This window comes from Mytilus edulis, chromosome 2, assembly GCF_963676685.1.
Source record: "Mytilus edulis chromosome 2, xbMytEdul2.2, whole genome shotgun sequence".
NCBI lineage: Eukaryota > Metazoa > Mollusca > Bivalvia > Mytilida > Mytilidae > Mytilus > Mytilus edulis.
Window position 1 is genome coordinate 1,292,309 of NC_092345.1, and position 18,826 is coordinate 1,311,134.

Genomic DNA, 18,826 nt, shown 5'->3' on the forward strand with positions numbered 1-18,826 from the left:
CGCAAGTTCACCATTGATGCTTCTTATTCCGATGATTTGTCCAGCCTTCATACTGCTTGAAAGGATGATTCACTCAGTTGTCAATTCAAAGCTGACTCTTATTTCTTTGTTTATAATATTTGCCTCTTGAAAACAAAATAGTTGTACTAAGCGTGTGTTGTTTTCATAACGTCTGGATTTACTTGATACCCTGTAAAAAGAAATTACCCCCTCTCATTTTTTGTATTGTTCCCCTTCGGGCATTTTAGAAAACATGTTATGGTAATTGCTGTTATATTTTTTTCAGTTTTGGATGGTGTTTCGTCTTTTTATAAAAGAGAAGATGTGGTATGATTGCCAGCGAGACAGGTCTCTACAAGAGACCAAATGACACAGAAATTAACAACTATAGGTACCGTACGGCCTTCAAGGCAACAATGAGCAAAACCCCATACCACATAGTCAGCTATAAAAGGACCCGTAATGACAAATGTAAAACAATATATTCAAATGAGTAAACTAACTGCCTAATTCATGTACAAAAAAAAAACGAGAAACAAATATGTAACACATCAACAAACGGTAACCACTGAATTACAGGCTCATGACTTGGGACAGGCACATACATTGTTTAGTTATTCAGCATTTGATTGTCACTCTGGTATTAACTAACATTTCTTTGACAAACACTTGTTTTATCACACACAATTTTAATTCATTGATATTTGATGACGTACATGATAGGTAAATAAAGCGTTTAGCTCCATATTGAACTATAACTTAATAATGTTTCATTTATTTGCAACATTAAATGCAAACCAATATTTCTTGTACAATTTAATTGAAAATACTAAGTAAAACTTGAGTTTCAATGAAATTCATTAGGTTAAAGTTCATTTAAAATCATCGTCCAAACCGAAGACTTGACATTCTAACTTTTGGGCTATCGATTTGTCTAGTTTTAAGTCCATTAAGCAGAGCAGCCACTTTGTCAGCAAAAGCACTATTGATATTGGAGCTTCTCTTCTGCTCTTTCTCTGGAATAATAAAACAGTAATAATGTTAGATGGTTATATATAATTAATTTATTGAAGTGTATTTTTATCTTATAATTTCAAGACACTACTTCATTTGATGGCGTCACCCGTTTCACGACGTCACGATCATTAATTCCTACACATGCGATACTTATTTCTGGAAATGTCGATATTGAAATTACAAATAATTGGTAAATAATAAGTCTATTGATGTGTAAACTTACAATACAATTCCGTCTCCCTCTCCGCGAATGTAACCTTCCGAAGTAGACTTTATATTACAGGGTTTGTACTACAATGATGATCAACACGGCGAGTGCCACATGTGGAACAGGATTTGCTTACCCTTTCGCTGTTTTTTTCGTGGGTATCGCGTTGCTCGGCCTTTAGTTTTCTATGTTGTGTTGTGTGTGCTGTTGTTTGTCTGTTTTCCTTCTTAGCAATTACTCTGTCAGTGTTTTTTTTTAACTCCAACATTTCAAAACCAATTCAGTGTTTGTGCGAGTTGACCGATCTTTCCTCCATATAGCTTTCCCTATAATTCAAGTATATGGTGTGCATGCTTATAGAAAAAATCCATTTTAAAAGTAATGGGATATTCAAGAAAACATATAACATAGAAATGCTTACAAAATATTGTTATTAAAAAGTAAACATTATGTCTTACCTGATGTATCTAAGGGTGAAAGGTCATATAGTTTTGACAGCTCGTCATATTCACGTGGATATGAAACATCTTCTAAATCACGAAATCTAAGTTTCTTTAGTATCAATTTTCTTAAATCTGAAATAATGGAACTACTGAATTTACCAAAAATAAAACATTTTAAGTCATTTCTTACATACACATAAATGAACATAATAATACAGAAATGTTTTAACTTTTTTTTATCACAACTAAACACCTTCTTATAAAATAGGAGGATGAATATAAGGATGAACCAGTGTGATAATTTTTCCAGTTTTTTAGCAGTTAATGTACATGCAGTTTCGAAAATATTTAAACTTCCTGAAATACATGTATAATAATGAAATATACTCAGAAAAAAGAATGGCGATAGATACCAAAGGGACAATTCAACTCATAAGTCGAAAATAAACGTACAACGCCATGGCTGAAAAAGAAAAGGACAAACACACATACTCCGCGTTTGAGGCCGTTCTTTAACCTATATCGGTTTACTTTTTACAAATTGTAACTTGAAGTAAGAGTTGTCTCATTGTGGCAATCATATCACACCTTCTTATATCCAAATAACACTACACAAAACACAATATAGAAAACCAAACACTATAAGCAACACCACAAAAAAACTTCTCTGGTGCTCCGAAAGGGCCAAGAGATCCTGCACCACATGTGAACTGGTATAGTTTATGTAAATTTTCAAAATCGAGTCCAAAAATATTTCATTGCTTTGCCTTTCAATAGCTGAAGTGTTTTTGTTGGCTCTATTGGATAAAATGTTTAATACACACAATGAATCGATGCCACTGCTAGTGAAGGTGTAGCCCTGAGAGAACCACCAGCCGTGTAGTCTTATATTGACATGAATCGATGCCACTGCTAGTGAAGGTATAGCCCTGAGAGAACCACCAGCCGTGTAGTCTTATATTGACATGAATCGATGCCACTGCTAGTGAAGGTATAGCCCTGAGAGAACCACCAGCCGTGTAGTCTTATATTGACATGAATCGATGCCACTGCTAGTGAAGGTGTAGCCCTGAGAGAACCACCAGCCGTGTAGTCTTATATTGACATGAATCGATGCCACTGCTAGTGAAGGTGTAGCCCTGAGAGAACCACCAGCCGTGTAGTCTTATATTGACATGAATCGATGCCACTGCTAGTGAAGGTATAGCCCTGAGAGAACCACCAGCCGTGTAGTCTTATATTGACATGAATCGATGCCACTGCTAGTGAAGGTGTAGCCGTGAGAGAACCACCAGCCGTGTAGTCTTATATTGACATGAATCGATGCCACTGCTAGTGAAGGTATAGCCGTGAGAGAACCACCAGCCGTGTAGTCTTATATTGACATGAATCGATGCCACTGCTAGTGAAGGTATAGCCCTGAGAGAACCACCAGCCGTGTAGTCTTATATTGACATGAATCGATGCCACTGCTAGTGAAGGTGTAGCCCTGAGAGAACCACCAGCCGTGTAGTCTTATATTGACATGAATCGATGCCACTGCTAGTGAAGGTATAGCCCTGAGAGAACCACCAGCCGTGTAGTCTTATATTGACATGAATCGATGCCACTGCTAGTGAAGGTGTAGCCCTGAGAGAACCACCAGCCGTGTAGTCTTATATTGACATGAATCGATGCCACTGCTAGTGAAGGTGTAGCCCTGAGAGAACCACCAGCCGTGTAGTCTTATATTGACATGAATCGATGCCACTGCTAGTGAAGGTATAGCCCTGAGAGAACCACCAGCCGTGTAGTCTTATATTGACATGAATCGATGCCACTGCTAGTGAAGGTGTAGCCCTGAGAGAACCACCAGCCGTGTAGTCTTATATTGACATGAATCGATGCCACTGCTAGTGAAGGTATAGCCCTGAGAGAACCACCAGCCGTGTAGTCTTATATTGACATGAATCGATGCCACTGCTAGTGAAGGTGTAGCCCTGAGAGAACCACCAGCCGTGTAGTCTTATATTGACATGAATCGATGCCACTGCTAGTGAAGGTATAGCCCTGAGAGAACCACCAGCCGTGTAGTCTTATATTGACATGAATCGATGCCACTGCTAGTGAAGGTGTAGCCGTGAGAGAACCACCAGCCGTGTAGTCTTATATTGACATGAATCGATGCCACTGCTAGTGAAGGTATAGCCGTGAGAGAACCACCAGCCGTGTAGTCTTATATTGACATGAATCGATGCCACTGCTAGTGAAGGTGTAGCCCTGAGAGAACCACCAGCCGTGTAGTCTTATATTGACATGAATCGATGCCACTGCTAGTGAAGGTATAGCCCTGAGAGAACCACCAGCCGTGTAGTCTTATATTGACATGAATCGATGCCACTGCTAGTGAAGGTATAGCCCTGAGAGAACCACCAGCCGTGTAGTCTTATATTGACATGAATCGATGCCACTGCTAGTGAAGGTGTAGCCCTGAGAGAACCACCAGCCGTGTAGTCTTATATTGACATGAATCGATGCCACTGCTAGTGAAGGTATAGCCCTGAGAGAACCACCAGCCGTGTAGTCTTATATTGACATGAATCGATGCCACTGCTAGTGAAGGTGTAGCCCTGAGAGAACCACCAGCCGTGTAGTCTTATATTGACATGAATCGATGCCACTGCTAGTGAAGGTGTAGCCCTGAGAGAACCACCAGCCGTGTAGTCTTATATTGACATGAATCGATGCCACTGCTAGTGAAGGTATAGCCCTGAGAGAACCACCAGCCGTGTAGTCTTATATTGACATGAATCGATGCCACTGCTAGTGAAGGTGTAGCCCTGAGAGAACCACCAGCCGTGTAGTCTTATATTGACATGAATCGATGCCACTGCTAGTGAAGGTATAGCCCTGAGAGAACCACCAGCCGTGTAGTCTTATATTGACATGAATCGATGCCACTGCTAGTGAAGGTGTAGCCCTGAGAGAACCACCAGCCGTGTAGTCTTATATTGACATGAATCGATGCCACTGCTAGTGAAGGTATAGCCCTGAGAGAACCACCAGCCGTGTAGTCTTATATTGACATGAATCGATGCCACTGCTAGTGAAGGTGTAGCCGTGAGAGAACCACCAGCCGTGTAGTCTTATATTGACATGAATCGATGCCACTGCTAGTGAAGGTGTAGCCCTGAGAGAACCACCAGCCGTGTATTCTTATATTGACATGAATTATCATGATATATGTTCACAATTGTAATTAAAGTGTGAACAAAGCTTTGGATTTTTCGATACACTAATGATTTTCTACCCTAGAATCGACTACCATGGCTGTATTTGGCAAACCTTTAAAAAAAAATGGGTTTTCAATGCTTTTCAACTACGTGATATATTTCAAATAAACATAATTGAACGAAAATTGATTAATCAAATATTTAGTACATCGTAAAAAGTACTGAGCACATGATCATAACGTATCATATAGTACACAGGCGCTTGGGTCTATGATACAGATTTTTTTTTTTTTTTTTTTTTTTTTATTAAGATATTCAAATTTCTATATTTATAATACATATCTATCACTTCTGTGCATGCCTCACCTAGTTTCGAGTGATTTGAACGACCCAGAGAAAATACCCAATTTTACTATCCATACTAAGAAAAATTATGGATAGTAAAATTGGGTATTTTCTCTGGGTCGTTATGGATAGTAAAATTGGGTATTTTCTCTGGGTCGTTTAAATCGCTCGAAACTAGGTGAGACATGCACAGAAGTGATAGATATGTATTATAAATATAGAACATTGAATATTTTAATAAAAAAAAAAAAAAAAAAAAAATCTGTATCATAGACCCAAGCGCCTGTGATATAGTATGCTTATAGAAAAAATACCCATAAAGCTTCAGATACTACATAAACCTGATGTCTTTTTAATTACTACCGTACCTTCTTCTCTAATACGTTGTTCATTCTCGCCCATCTCTTCTTCTCCGATATCTCGCGAGAATTTGTCAGCTGATGTTAGGAAGCCATGAAATGGTACACCGTTACTACATTCAATAAATATATATGTCCATAAACACAAAGAAGCAAACAATTTACACGTTACAGCATCCATCTGAAACATAATTAAACAGAAATGTGAACACAAGATGTATATTCAATCGAAAAAAGTAAAATCACAAACTCTTAGGAAAATACAAAACGGAAAGTTACTAATCAAATCAAATGGCATATGAAAAGCTCAAACAAATCAAACGAACGGACAGCAACTGAATTTTCTTGACTTGGTACTTCTTATGAAAAAAATGGTGGATTAAATCTGGTTTTATAGATAGCTAAACCTCTCACCTGTATGACATTCGTGTGAAATTTCATTAGACAAATGTACATGAAATCGGCATCATCAATCGGAAAAATTTAAAACAGAATTTTGTAAACAAAACATATATTCACTCAGATGACTATTTACAGTGACAGCATCTTTCTGAAAAGATTTAAAAGATTGTGAACACAAAATGTCGATTCACTCAGAAAACAATTTACACTCTCTACAGTATTTGATAACACAAGATGTCGATACACTCAGAAAACAATTTACACTCTCTACAGTATTTGATATGACAAATATCGTGTGTCTACAGATTTAAGATTTAAAATTGGGAAAATGGTGCCTTACGATAAAAACTCGCGCGTATTCTAACAAGACTGCAAATGTAGTTTTAATCAAAATGTACCAAATAACGGATGGGGGAAAAGGAAATAAATTGTTATTTGTAAATATCATGTGTCTATAAATAAACATTAAGATACCACGCGCAAAAGGTCTAGTAAAATGTTATTATTTCAAAACAAGAAAAGACAAGACAAATAATTTAAATATTCACCTCGATATTCACATATATTAATCGATAAAACGATAAAATCACATATATTAATACGCTTATCGATAAAATCACATATATTAATACCCTTATCGATAAAATCACATATATTAATACGCTTATCGATAAAATCACATATATTAATACGCTTATCGATAAAATCACATATATTAATACGCTTATCGATAAAATCACAGCTTATCGATAAAATCACAGCTTATCGATAAAATCACAGCATCATTTTAAACAGCCCCTCTAACATGTCTAAAAAGAGTAATGGAAGACGAAAAACGATTACTACTAAACACACAAATACATGTTTGTAAAGTAACAATCATATGCAATTCTTGTTTCTTTTTTTTGTAATTACACACAAAAGCAGATTTGGGCTATTAAATGACACACATTTTCACCAGTTAACAGCAACCTGAATTCATCAACAGCCAACTTGTAACTATAGATTAAACGTTGTAGTAAACATGGTAAATTGGTACTTGTAATTCTGAACAAAAGGATAACCACTAAACTGATAATTAAAATTGATCTTGTTAGCTGATCCATAATATTATTGTTTTGTAGCTACTATAATTAAAATGACGATATAAATTTCGATCAGGTTCACGGAGAAAAAGATACCATATAAGTTAAACTTGCACAAAGGGGGATAATTCAATATTTTGAATACAATACACTTTGTAAATTCAAATTTTCTTTTTTGTTTCATTCATCAGTTTAAAAGCATGTGTGTAACTGTATGATAGTAGCGATCAATGAAAAGTTTTTTTTCTGCTTTCAGGAAATCGTGGGGTGCATATAAATACTTTTGAAAAACCTTATTGATTGTAAAGAGTGTTTGTTTTTATTTTTGACCATTTGTGTCAATTGTTTTTACTTTTGACCATTTGTGTCAATTGTATTTATTTTTGACCATTTGTGTCAATTGTTTTTATTTTTGACCATTTGTGTCAATTGTATTTATTTTTGACCATTTGTTTCAATTGATCAAATATAAAACGCAGTACGGATACCAAACATTTTTCAAGTTTTCTGTCATGAACAACAAAGAACTGAAATTTATCTGTTTTTTTTTCACATTCCACATGTATGTATTATGTATAAAACTAACACAATATTGTATGATTGCAAATAAGAACACTCTCAAACGCAGACAAAATGACAGAGATGAACAACTATATGTCACCGTGCGGCCTTCGTCAATGAGCAAAACTCATACCGCATTGTCATATATAAAAGGCCCCGAAATGACAAATGCAAAACGAATAACACGGTCTGATTCATGTACCAAACAATAAACAAAAACAAATCTGATGTACAGCAACACACGGCATTCTCTTTTATATCATATTTGATTCATATTCATTATTAGGGAGCTACCATTTGATTTTTATGGGGGGGCAAGGATGAAAAATTTTGTCCTGCATTTTTTTTAGCTGTAATCTCTGTCCTGTCTTTTTATTTTTCACTCTGTTCGGTCCTGCCTTTTTTTTTTTTAGTTTATCCTGACTTTTTTTTACCTAAATTGTCGACCTGACTTTTTTTTTGCAAGTGTCTCATCCTGCCTTTTTTTTTTTTACTCAAAACTCCTGTCCTGCCTATTTTTTTCAAATTTCATCCTAGCCCCCCTCCCCCCCCCCCCCCCCCCAATAAAAATCAAATGGTAGCTCCCTTACTATCATATTTATTTTAAATACGTATCAGTAGTATACGTCGCTAGAGATACATCGTTGTAAGCAAGTTTTTAAATGTACTGCTTTGTACCTTACCTTCTTTGTGAAAGAAGTCCGAAAAAATGACATTACAGAATAAAATAATTGTATTTATACAAAGATTTTGTATTGATTGATACCACGAAAACGCAACGATCACACATTAGTATAATTGGACAGCTAAACTAAAAATGAAACAAAAAGACTAATACGGCAGATGGATGGCTCAGAATAATATCAAATATATCATACATAATAGATTGCCTAGGTGTGTGACGAACATTGCATATATCGTGAGAATTGTCTTGGAAACAATGAATGGTGTACATTTTCCTTTTTTTCTTATTTGAGGGGGCTTCGTGATGTTGTTATCACAGACAAACAAGTTGTTGTATTGACGCACTTGTCAGGAGGAATATAAAAAAGAAGGTTTCAATGACATAGGATAGACTAAGACTTCTTCCATTAGTGGAAACTATTTGTTACCCACAGCAGGCGCGGATTCGGGATTCGATCTTAGGGGGTGCTCCTATAAGAATGACAGATATGTAAGGGTAAGAGGCATGCGAATAAAAAGCTGTTATTGTATCTATATAATTTTTAAAACAACATTAAACTTTTATTTATCAAATATTGCTTGTTACAAAGACCATCAATACTCGTGCTTTTCTTGACTAACCCTGTTACGCTTCACTGACTACCCAGGGAATAATCAGCTGATTAAATTTATTGACATATATATTTTGTTATGTAAAAATTAACACTAAAATATCAATACTAGAAATTATTAATGTATTATGTTTCATTTAATTTTTAGAAACTTTTGAATTTATCTTATGTCCATTGATATTTGTGTGCTCTCTCTTATTAAATTCATTCAAAAATCAAACAAATTCTGTAGACATCTACATTTTATGTTTTATGCTCAGATACATAGTACGACCTGGGAACAGTATATCAATGTATATTTTCCTAGTATGATTTATAAATGCAGAAACTAAGTATTGTAATAAAAAAAAAGAGTATTGAGTAATACGTCTTGTCTGTGATTTTGTACCCAAATATTTAAAAGTTTTGAAGTTTATTACAAAATCAATATAATTTCTATTTAAGAGATCATATATGTGTTTTGTATATTGTTCAACTGTAATATCAATACGTGAAACTTGAACAAAATAATTTTAAACGACTAAAACATTATTTTAGTCATAAGAATGTACCAAACATCTTTGACGAGACAAATTAAAAGGAAATTTAAAGAAAGAAATTATTTCAATAGTGGGGGTAGAATATGTTTCTTTTAATAAATATAGGGTGCAAAATTGATTCAACATTTATTCTAGCTACAAAATTTAAGGAACTTTTAATGTACATTTTTTTCATTTTTAGACATGGCGTTGTCAGTTTATTTTCGATTTATGAGTTTGACTGTCCCTTTGGTATATTTCGTCCCTCTTTTTTTAATGTACAATGATTGAAAATATGATAAAAATGCTCCAAACTTTACCCATTTGAAAGAGACTACTATTTTAAATAGACGCTTGTACAACATTTGAATATATAATATATCAATGAGATGATATTGTTTTATCTCTGTTTCTACTTTAAATGGTCTTGTTATCAGATTGAAGTCGCATCTGCATCATTGAGCACTGGACAGTGATAAATAGTGTGACACTGGACAATGATAAATAGTGTGACACTGGACAATGATAAATAGTGTGACACTGGAAGCATCTGCATCATTGAGCACTGGACAATGATAAATAGTGTGACACTGGAAGCATGATGCCAGGATGGATATTTTGTACAAAAGACGCATCAGTGACGCTTAAACCAAAAAAGGAATTTGAAGAGCATTCCGAACCAAAAATGACAAAAGGTTTTGTAACAATAGTTAAGGTAATCCATTCCTAACGTATTTTAAAAATCCCTAGGTTTCCCAACAAAAAATCAAATTATTTCGCCCTTCTTTGAGATGATATTATTTTGCACTAATTTTTGTTCAATTAAATGTGCCCTGTTCTTATACTAGTATACGTCATTGATAATTAAACTTGAATGTGCGTAATTGTGTTTTTATGTGCCATGTTCGTGTCTTCTGTCTAATAAAGTCGTTGATAACCTGTTATTTCTTGTACATGTGTTTATTTTTGCACATTTGATGTGTCTGTGTTTACACTATGACAAATGTAGATATCGTAAACATCAATATGATATGTACTTGATAGTTATACGGTGTTAATTCCTGTTTTTAATTATAGTAATAGACAAGTAAACAAGTACTCATACAAGATAATTGTTAGAAAAGTTGGTTTATATTTCATATTACATTGCCTATATATGTGATTTTTGCATTTAGAGTCGTTATATAACATGTTGTAATACTCAAATATCATTGTTATTTATTCTGTGGTTATGAATATTTTATGCGTTACTCCTGATTTTCAATTTTTTGCTTGGAAAATATTATTTATGGTGCATGCATAAAAGGTTTGTTATGACTGATCTGTCAATGTAGATTACATACTCGTAAAACGATAGCGATGTCTGAAAGGCGAGACATGTTTAACATGAGAATCTCCATTCAGGACAGCGAGACATGTTAAACAGGAGAATTTTCATTCAGGAAATTGCATAGAACTTAAAAGTTTTGTTTTATTCACATCAACGTCAGCAACGTCTAAAATTAGCACGTACAGAGAAAGCAACTACACGTTTTCTCACACGTACTACTTATCACTTTTTTATTTACAAAAAAAGAAACAAAATTGGAATTCAATTATATAATTTAGCAAAATTAGAATGTAATTATAATCTAGCACATTGTGTGTGACTCATATTTATACCCCTCTGATTAGCTGGGGATGAGTGTTAATTTGAACAAGCTTGAGATACAATTTCAATCATGACGACAACGTGGCTCATGCATTTAACAATAAGCAACGTTGGCATCTCGAATTATACTCATAGAACGGGCTACTGATGCTAAGTCGGAACATAACGTACTTGTTGGATATTTCTGAACAAATATTTGTACGAACTGAGCATAAGCTTTTGAACCCAAATAGAAAAAAAACTCGTTCACGAGAGAGAAAGTTACATATCCATCCCAGTTTTCATTTAAAAAAAAATTGCAAGTCAAGAATAAAATAAAGATAAATAAAATTGAGAATGGAAATGGGGAATGTGTCAAAGAGACAACAACCCGACCATAGAAAAAAACAACAGCAGAAGGTCACTAACAGGTCTTCAATGTAGCGAGACATTCCCGCACCCGGACGCGTCCTTCAACTGGCCCCTAAACAAATATATACTATAGCTAGTTCAGTGATAATGAACACCATACTAATTTCCAAATTGTACACAAGAAACTAAAATTAAAAAAATACAAGACTAACAAAGGCCAGAGGCTCCTGACTTGGGACAGGCGCAAAAATGCGGCGGGGTTAAACATGTTTATGAGATCTCAACCCTCCCCTTATACCTCTAGCCAATGTAGAAAAGTAAATGCATAACAATACGCACATTTAAAATTCAATTCAAGAGAAGTCCGAGTCTGATGTCAGAAGATGTAACCAAAGAAAATAAACAAAATGACAATAATACATAAATAACAACAGACTACTAGCAGTTAACTGACATGCCAGCTCCAGACTTCAATTAAACTGATTGAAAGATTATGATTTCATCATATGAATATCAGGAACAATCATTCCCGTTAGGGGTTTAGTATCATACCATCATAACATATATGAGAAGAACATAACCCGTGTCATGCCAACAACTGTGTTTTAAATAAATGTGATTAGTTCCGATGCAAAGACCCTATAAGTGAATCAATATTAACGCCAAAATAAGCAATCTTTAGTGACCTGACAACAGTATCGTAACTATATCCCTTCTTGATAAGTCTATTTAAAGGTTTTGTTAGTTTCTGAAGTGAATACTGACATTTTTGTGCTTTATAAAGAATATTTCCATAAACAATTGGATGTGAAATACCTGAACGTATAAGAAGTCTGCATGTTGAGCTCTATTTACGAATGATGTCCTTATACCGATAATAAAATTTAGTAAATGTTTTGACTAGTTTGTGATATCGAAAACCCTGGTGTAATAATTTTTTAGTAATACATAAATTTTTCTCGTTAAAATCTAAAACATTGTTACATACACGAGCGAATCGTACAAGTTGAGATATATAAACTCCGTAAGATGGTGACAATGGAACGTCACCATCTAAAAATAGATAATTAACGATAGGAAATGAAAAATCATAAAGTCTATATCGTAATAAGCTTTTATCTAGATTTCAGTAACTTTAAACAAACAATGTTATACTCGGCAATGTTATATATGTCTGTCCCTAGTGTTTAGCCTGACAATGTTATATATGTCTGTCCCTAGTGTTAAGCCTGACAATGTTATATATGTCTGTCCCTAGTGTTAAGCCTGACAATGTTATATATGTCTGTCCCTAGTGTTAAGCCTGACAATGTTATATATGTCTGTCCCTAGTGTTAAGCCTGACAATGTTATATATGTCTGTCCCTAGTGTTAAGCCTGAAAATGTTATATATGTCTGTCCCTAGTGTTAAGCCTGAAAATGTTATATATGTCTGTCCCTAGTGTTAAGCCTGACAATGTTATATATGTCTGTCCCTAGTGTTAAGCCTGACAATGTTATATATGTCTGTCCCTAGTGTTAAGCCTGACAATGTTATATGTCTGTCCCTAGTGTTAAGCCTGACAATGTTATATATGTCTGTCCCTAGTGGTAAGCCTGACAATGTTATATATGTCTGTCCCTAGTGTTAAGCCTGAAAATGTTATATATGTCTGTCCCTAGTGTTAAGCCTGAAAATGTTATATATGTCTGTCCCTAGTGCTAAACCTGACAATGTTATATATGTCTGTCCCTAGTGTTAAGCCTGACAATGTTATATATGTCTGTCCCTAGTGTTAAGCCTGAAAATGTTATATATGTCTGTCCCTAGTGCTAAGCCTGACAATGTTATATATGTCTGTCCCTAGTGTTAAGCCTGACAATGTTATATATGTCTGTCCCTAGTGTTAAGCCTGAAAATGTTATATATGTCTGTCCCTAGTGCTAAACCTGACAATGTTATATATGTCTGTCCCTAGTGCTAAACCTGACAATGTTATATATGTCTGTCCCTAGTGTTAAGCCTGAAAATGTTATATATGTCTGTCCCTAGTGCTAAACCTGACAATGTTATATATGTCTGTCCCTAGTGTTAAGCCTGAAAATGTTATATATGTCTGTCCCTAGTGTTAAGCCTGAAAATGTTATATATGTCTGTCCCTAGTGTTAAGCCTGACAATGTTATATATGTCTGTCCCTAGTGTTAAGCCTGACAATGTTATATATGTCTGTCCCTAGTGTTAAGCCTGACAATGTTATATATGTCTGTCCCTAGTGTTAAGCCTGACAATGTTATATATGTCTGTCCCTAGTGTTAAGCCTGACAATGTTATATATGTCTGTCCCTAGTGTTAAGCCTGAAAATGTTATATATGTCTGTCCCTAGTGCTAAACCTGACAATGTTATATATGTCTGTCCCTAGTGCTAAACCTGACAATGTTATATATGTCTGTCCCTAGTGTTAAGCCTGAAAATGTTATATATGTCTGTCCCTAGTGCTAAACCTGACAATGTTATATATGTCTGTCCCTAGTGTTAAGCCTGACAATGTTATATATGTCTGTCCCTAGTGCTAAACCTGACAATTCAGTTATTGTTGTTGGTTGATTTCAGTGATATTTGACTTTCGTTTGTAGTTGGCTGGTTTTTTTTTTTTTTTTTTTTTTAAATTTGTCATATCAAGTATTTCATAACTGAGCATACGGTGTGTGGTTTTTTTTTATCAATGTTGAAGGCTGTACGGTCAGCTGTAGTTTTTTTTTTATCAATGTTGAAGGCTGTACGGTCACCTGTAGTTTTTTTTTATCAATGTTGAAAGCTGTACGGTCACCTGTAGGTTTTTTTTATCAATGTTGAAGACTGTACGGTCACCTGTAGTTGTGTTTTTTATTTATCAATGTTGAAGGCTGTACGGTCACCTGTAGTTGCAAAAATTGGCTTCATTTGGATTCTGTTAGATATTTTTTTTCATAAAAATTTGCACAACATTTACTTATTTTATATTACAATCAGAATGATTGTTAAATGCGTAACGTACAGTGGAAAATATTACAAGCATGTTCAGGGCGAGGTTATAATTACGATATTAATCGGTTCCCATTACCATATTCTGAATTGTTCTGTACTTTTAGACGGTTATCCGGCCAAATAGCTAAAATATTTGTAACTCCTCTGTAAAAATTAAAATTAAAAAATGTTGCAATTAAGTCAGGAGTCTAAAGTTCAATAGCTATCGATGATTCATGTCTGTCATATTTGTTTTTATTGAGATGAATTGTTATAAATTATGTCGTTAGTTTTCTAAATTGAATTGTTTCAAATTTTTCAGGTTTGACCTTTTATAGCAGATTATACGGTATTGTTTTTTTCTCATGTTGAAGTCCGTACTGTGATCTGTATTGCTTATATCCACTTTATTTGAACGCTTGATGGAAAGTTGTTTCACTTGCAATCATACCACTTCCTATTTGTAGCATGCTTGGTCTTTTACTGTGGAATTACTTTTGTATAAAGTTTGTGTGACGGTATTGAGATTTTGTTGTAAAAGTAAAGCGGATGCAGATGTTTTGTACCGGAACGGATTTAGACGAGTCTCACTCTTCCCTTTTTGTGTCAATATAATGTCCTCTTATTCCTAGTTCTTTGGAGCGTCCCCCTTTTATTAAATCCTTGTTCCGTGCCTTTTTTTACAGCAGTAAATGTTTCGTTATCGATTTAAGCATTTTGTGACGAAAATTAAAAAAATTGTCATCAAATTAAATTTGTGACCAGGGTAGAGATCATGTGAGGGAGGTAAAGAATCAGTGACCACAATTATGATCTATGTTGACAATGTTAAAGCAGTTATGACTGTAATAAAGGGACAACTAAGCATACATGTATTTATTTATAAAGACAAACTTAAAATAGCTAAAATTTTCGTTCCATGCTAGACAAACTTAATTCTCAATACATATGAGTCTTGTAAATTTCATTGCAAAATTTGTATATCAAGAAAATATCAGCTTTTTTTATTATTTCATACATAATTAATACGGAGATTCAGAATATTTGGGGAAATACTATTTTAAATTTACTTGATTTCGTTCATAAAAAAAGGGGGGATTTTCCTGTTTTCGGACAATGCTTTGTGCAGTTATCATAGAACTTTGGTGACTGGTTCATATCTATGAAGATAACCTCCCTTTAGTTTTTCATGATTTTCTGATATTGAGAAGTTATTGAACTTTATTCTTTGAAATAGTGACGGGCCTATAGTTATATTTTGATCAAAATATTTTGTTTTTGTTTTTTGTTGCAATAACTGCATTTAACATATACTTTGCACCAGGGACGGAAAAGTAGTTACTTTTGTCAAACATTTACAAATAGCTCTTCAACGGTTTCGGTACTTATACATCTTCGGATTTCAAATGTTTGGCTTTGAGCGTTCCTGATCCAGAAAAGCGCTTCGGACGCAAGAAATTAATAACGTGTTGTTTTCAATATTTTACTATCGCCTATTTTATATATATTTTTAAAATAATATAAAAACATTTAGAAAGACACCTTATTATTACTAAACAAACAACCCAATAAGTAACAAAAATAAAAAGTTGGCTAAATGAGAATACCTTATTTTAAAAAGTTGGATAAATGGGAAGACACCTCAAGGAGTAACATCGTATTATGTAAACATTTATGATTCGATAAATCAAGAGATATATCAAGTGCTGTTTAATGACTGCCAAAAAAAGGAAGGATTCGTTAACCTGTTGAAAATTGCAATAATTAAATTGCAAATATTGATCACGAAAATAATTAAGTATGAGTTATAGTATCGTTAAAAATGATTCTCTTGAATTAGATAAAAAGTAAAATCACAAAACCTAACTACGAGGAAGATTCAAAACGGAAAGTCCTTTATTAGAAGAAACTGTTTTCAGTATCTAAATAGAAAATAACAGTTTCCATGCCGACTAAATGTAAACTGTAAACGCTCTGAAATTTAGGAGATAAATAAATCCAATGTGTAATAAAAAAAACGCAAGATAAAGAAAAACACGAATTAAAAGGAGCAGACAAAAGAGGTCAACCGAACAGTTAAAATTTAACAAAAAATCACAAACGCCACGAAATACACGAGGGAACTCAAGTGCCACAATAAAGTAAATGAGGTTTGAAATTGAATAAATAAAAATGTATATAATTAGTTATACGAAAAGTAACAAAAATTCTCTATTGACTTTTATACTATTCCCTCTTCATAATACTACATATTTTTGTAAAGTAAAGATGGATATAACCCAGCATCGATGTTGTAATTAAAGTTCCCCAAAATTCAAACAGGTATGCAATTCCATCTTGATACATGTAAACATGTATTTAAAAATGTAAGGTACTAATCTTTTAACGCTTCCAAATAGTTTAAATGTAAAACAAGAACTTACCATACAATTATCAATCCTCAAATGTTCTTAGAAAGGACAGATATGAAATATTGTCTACTTTTATATACATTATCATATGCAAAATATTTGTATAAGCGACCAATCGAGACCATCCTGTTCATTTAGTGCTGATTAACTTGTCACTATAGTTAATGAAACAATGACAGGAATTACAGAGTATTAAAACGTAAATCCGATTCAGATTTTATCAGACATTTCAAAATGTATAAGTGACATCGTTCGATATACACTTAAAATATGAAACAATGCTTATTTTTGTCTGGATATTGTTTTGTGTACATAAACTTAACTCCAACGCGTGACCATTTGAAACTAACATTTCAGTTACAACGCAAAAACAAATAAACATGTTTGCTTTTAACACAAACGTTTTCGAGTTTAATTAACACCGAGTATTAAATTTCATAGTTTGAGAGTTCAAGTAATGAAATTTAATGGATAACAGGAAATGACCATTTCAAGTCGATGGAATTCATATGTTTGGAATTGAATTGTATGACAAAAATAAAATGGCATATGCCAGGATTTAAAAAAAAAATGGTAAAATTGTAAAACAAACGTCATTCAAACTTTTAAGTTTTAAAGTTTATGTAAATCATGGAACGCACCTACACAACGCCTCGTTTTGGTGAAAATATTTCTATGCTGAAATATATAACAATGGTTAAATACGAGTAAAGTTCGCGACGGTTCTTCGTCTGGGTTTCGAATTTATTAAAAATGTGAATATGAACAAAATAAGAACTGGTATCTTTTTTATATGACATATATAAAATGGAGAATGGAAATGAGGAATGTACCAAAGAGACAACAACCCGACCATAGAAAAAAACTACAGCAGAAGGTCACCAACAGGTCTTCAATGTAGCGAGAAATTCCCGCACCCGGAGGCGTCCTTCAACTGGCCCCTAAACAAATATATACTAGTGCAGGGATAATGAACGCCATACTAATTTCCAAATTGTACACAAGAAACTAAAATTATAATAATATATGCCTTTTTGTGCTTCTTTGTTTTATATTTGTTTGTTTTTATAGTGATTAATATTACGACACAATGTTGACTGCTGTACCCCTATTATTGACTTTTTGACCTGCTATGTCTGCATGTTTTGTTCACGCATCGTTGTCAATATAATGGAATTCGATGCGACTGTCATACAAATGAAAAGGATGGCTAGCTATAAAACCAGGTTCCATCCCACATTTTCTAAAAAATAAAATGCCTGTACCAAATCAGGAAAAAGACAGTTGTTATCCAATCGTTTGATGTTTTTGAGCTATTGATTTTGCAATTTGATTAGAAACTTTTCGTTTTGACTTTTCCTCGGAGTTCAGTATTTTTGTGATTTAACTTTTTAGTACGAATCGAGATGCATATTCGTACTGCATTTACATGTTATCAGCCAAATATGCATATTTTACTGATCACTGGGCGTTAGACAACAATCATGAATTGGTTTTTTTTTATCACACATCAAGGTGGACAATATTCTTAATTATAATGTTAAGTCATTTAAAAAACATATCTTCAGAGATTTTGAGAACAAATAAGAATAATATGTAAGGCATAAACAAAAATGTGTGATACGTTTATATCAAAAATTAAATTTACTATTGCAACTGTCAGATGGACCAATAAACGAAGATTTAAACGTATTTTAGACACTGCTCAAATCTGATTATTAAGAAATAACATTTTAATGACAGGAGGTTCTATAAGACAATGTAATCAACACAGATGTATAAAACGTTTACATAAGATGAAAACAATGTTCCAGCGCCCACCAATGATTTGAAGGCGCTTTAACGTCCCCGAGTGTAATCAAGTTGTAAAAATCAACACATCACCGAATACTAATATATGAAATTATCAATAAAATGTGTTACAATCCAATAACTGTGTATCGAAAGATGCAATTGACATTATATTATTTGTATTTATTTT

General features: G+C 33.8%; 1 protein-coding gene across 1 annotated transcript; it reads right to left on the bottom strand.

The window, feature by feature from the left end:
* Positions 1–803: 803 nt before the first annotated feature.
* Positions 804–17,005, bottom strand: LOC139510056 (uncharacterized). The gene is made up of 4 exons (XM_071296276.1): positions 16,858–17,005; positions 5,594–5,765; positions 1,684–1,800; positions 804–1,016 (listed from the first exon to the last, which is right to left on the bottom strand). The coding sequence occupies exons 1-4, from the start codon at positions 16,858–16,860 to the stop codon at positions 883–885; spliced, it is 426 nt and encodes a 141-aa protein (XP_071152377.1). The 5' UTR covers positions 16,861–17,005; the 3' UTR covers positions 804–882.
* Between the last annotated feature and the right edge of the window lie 1,821 nt (positions 17,006–18,826).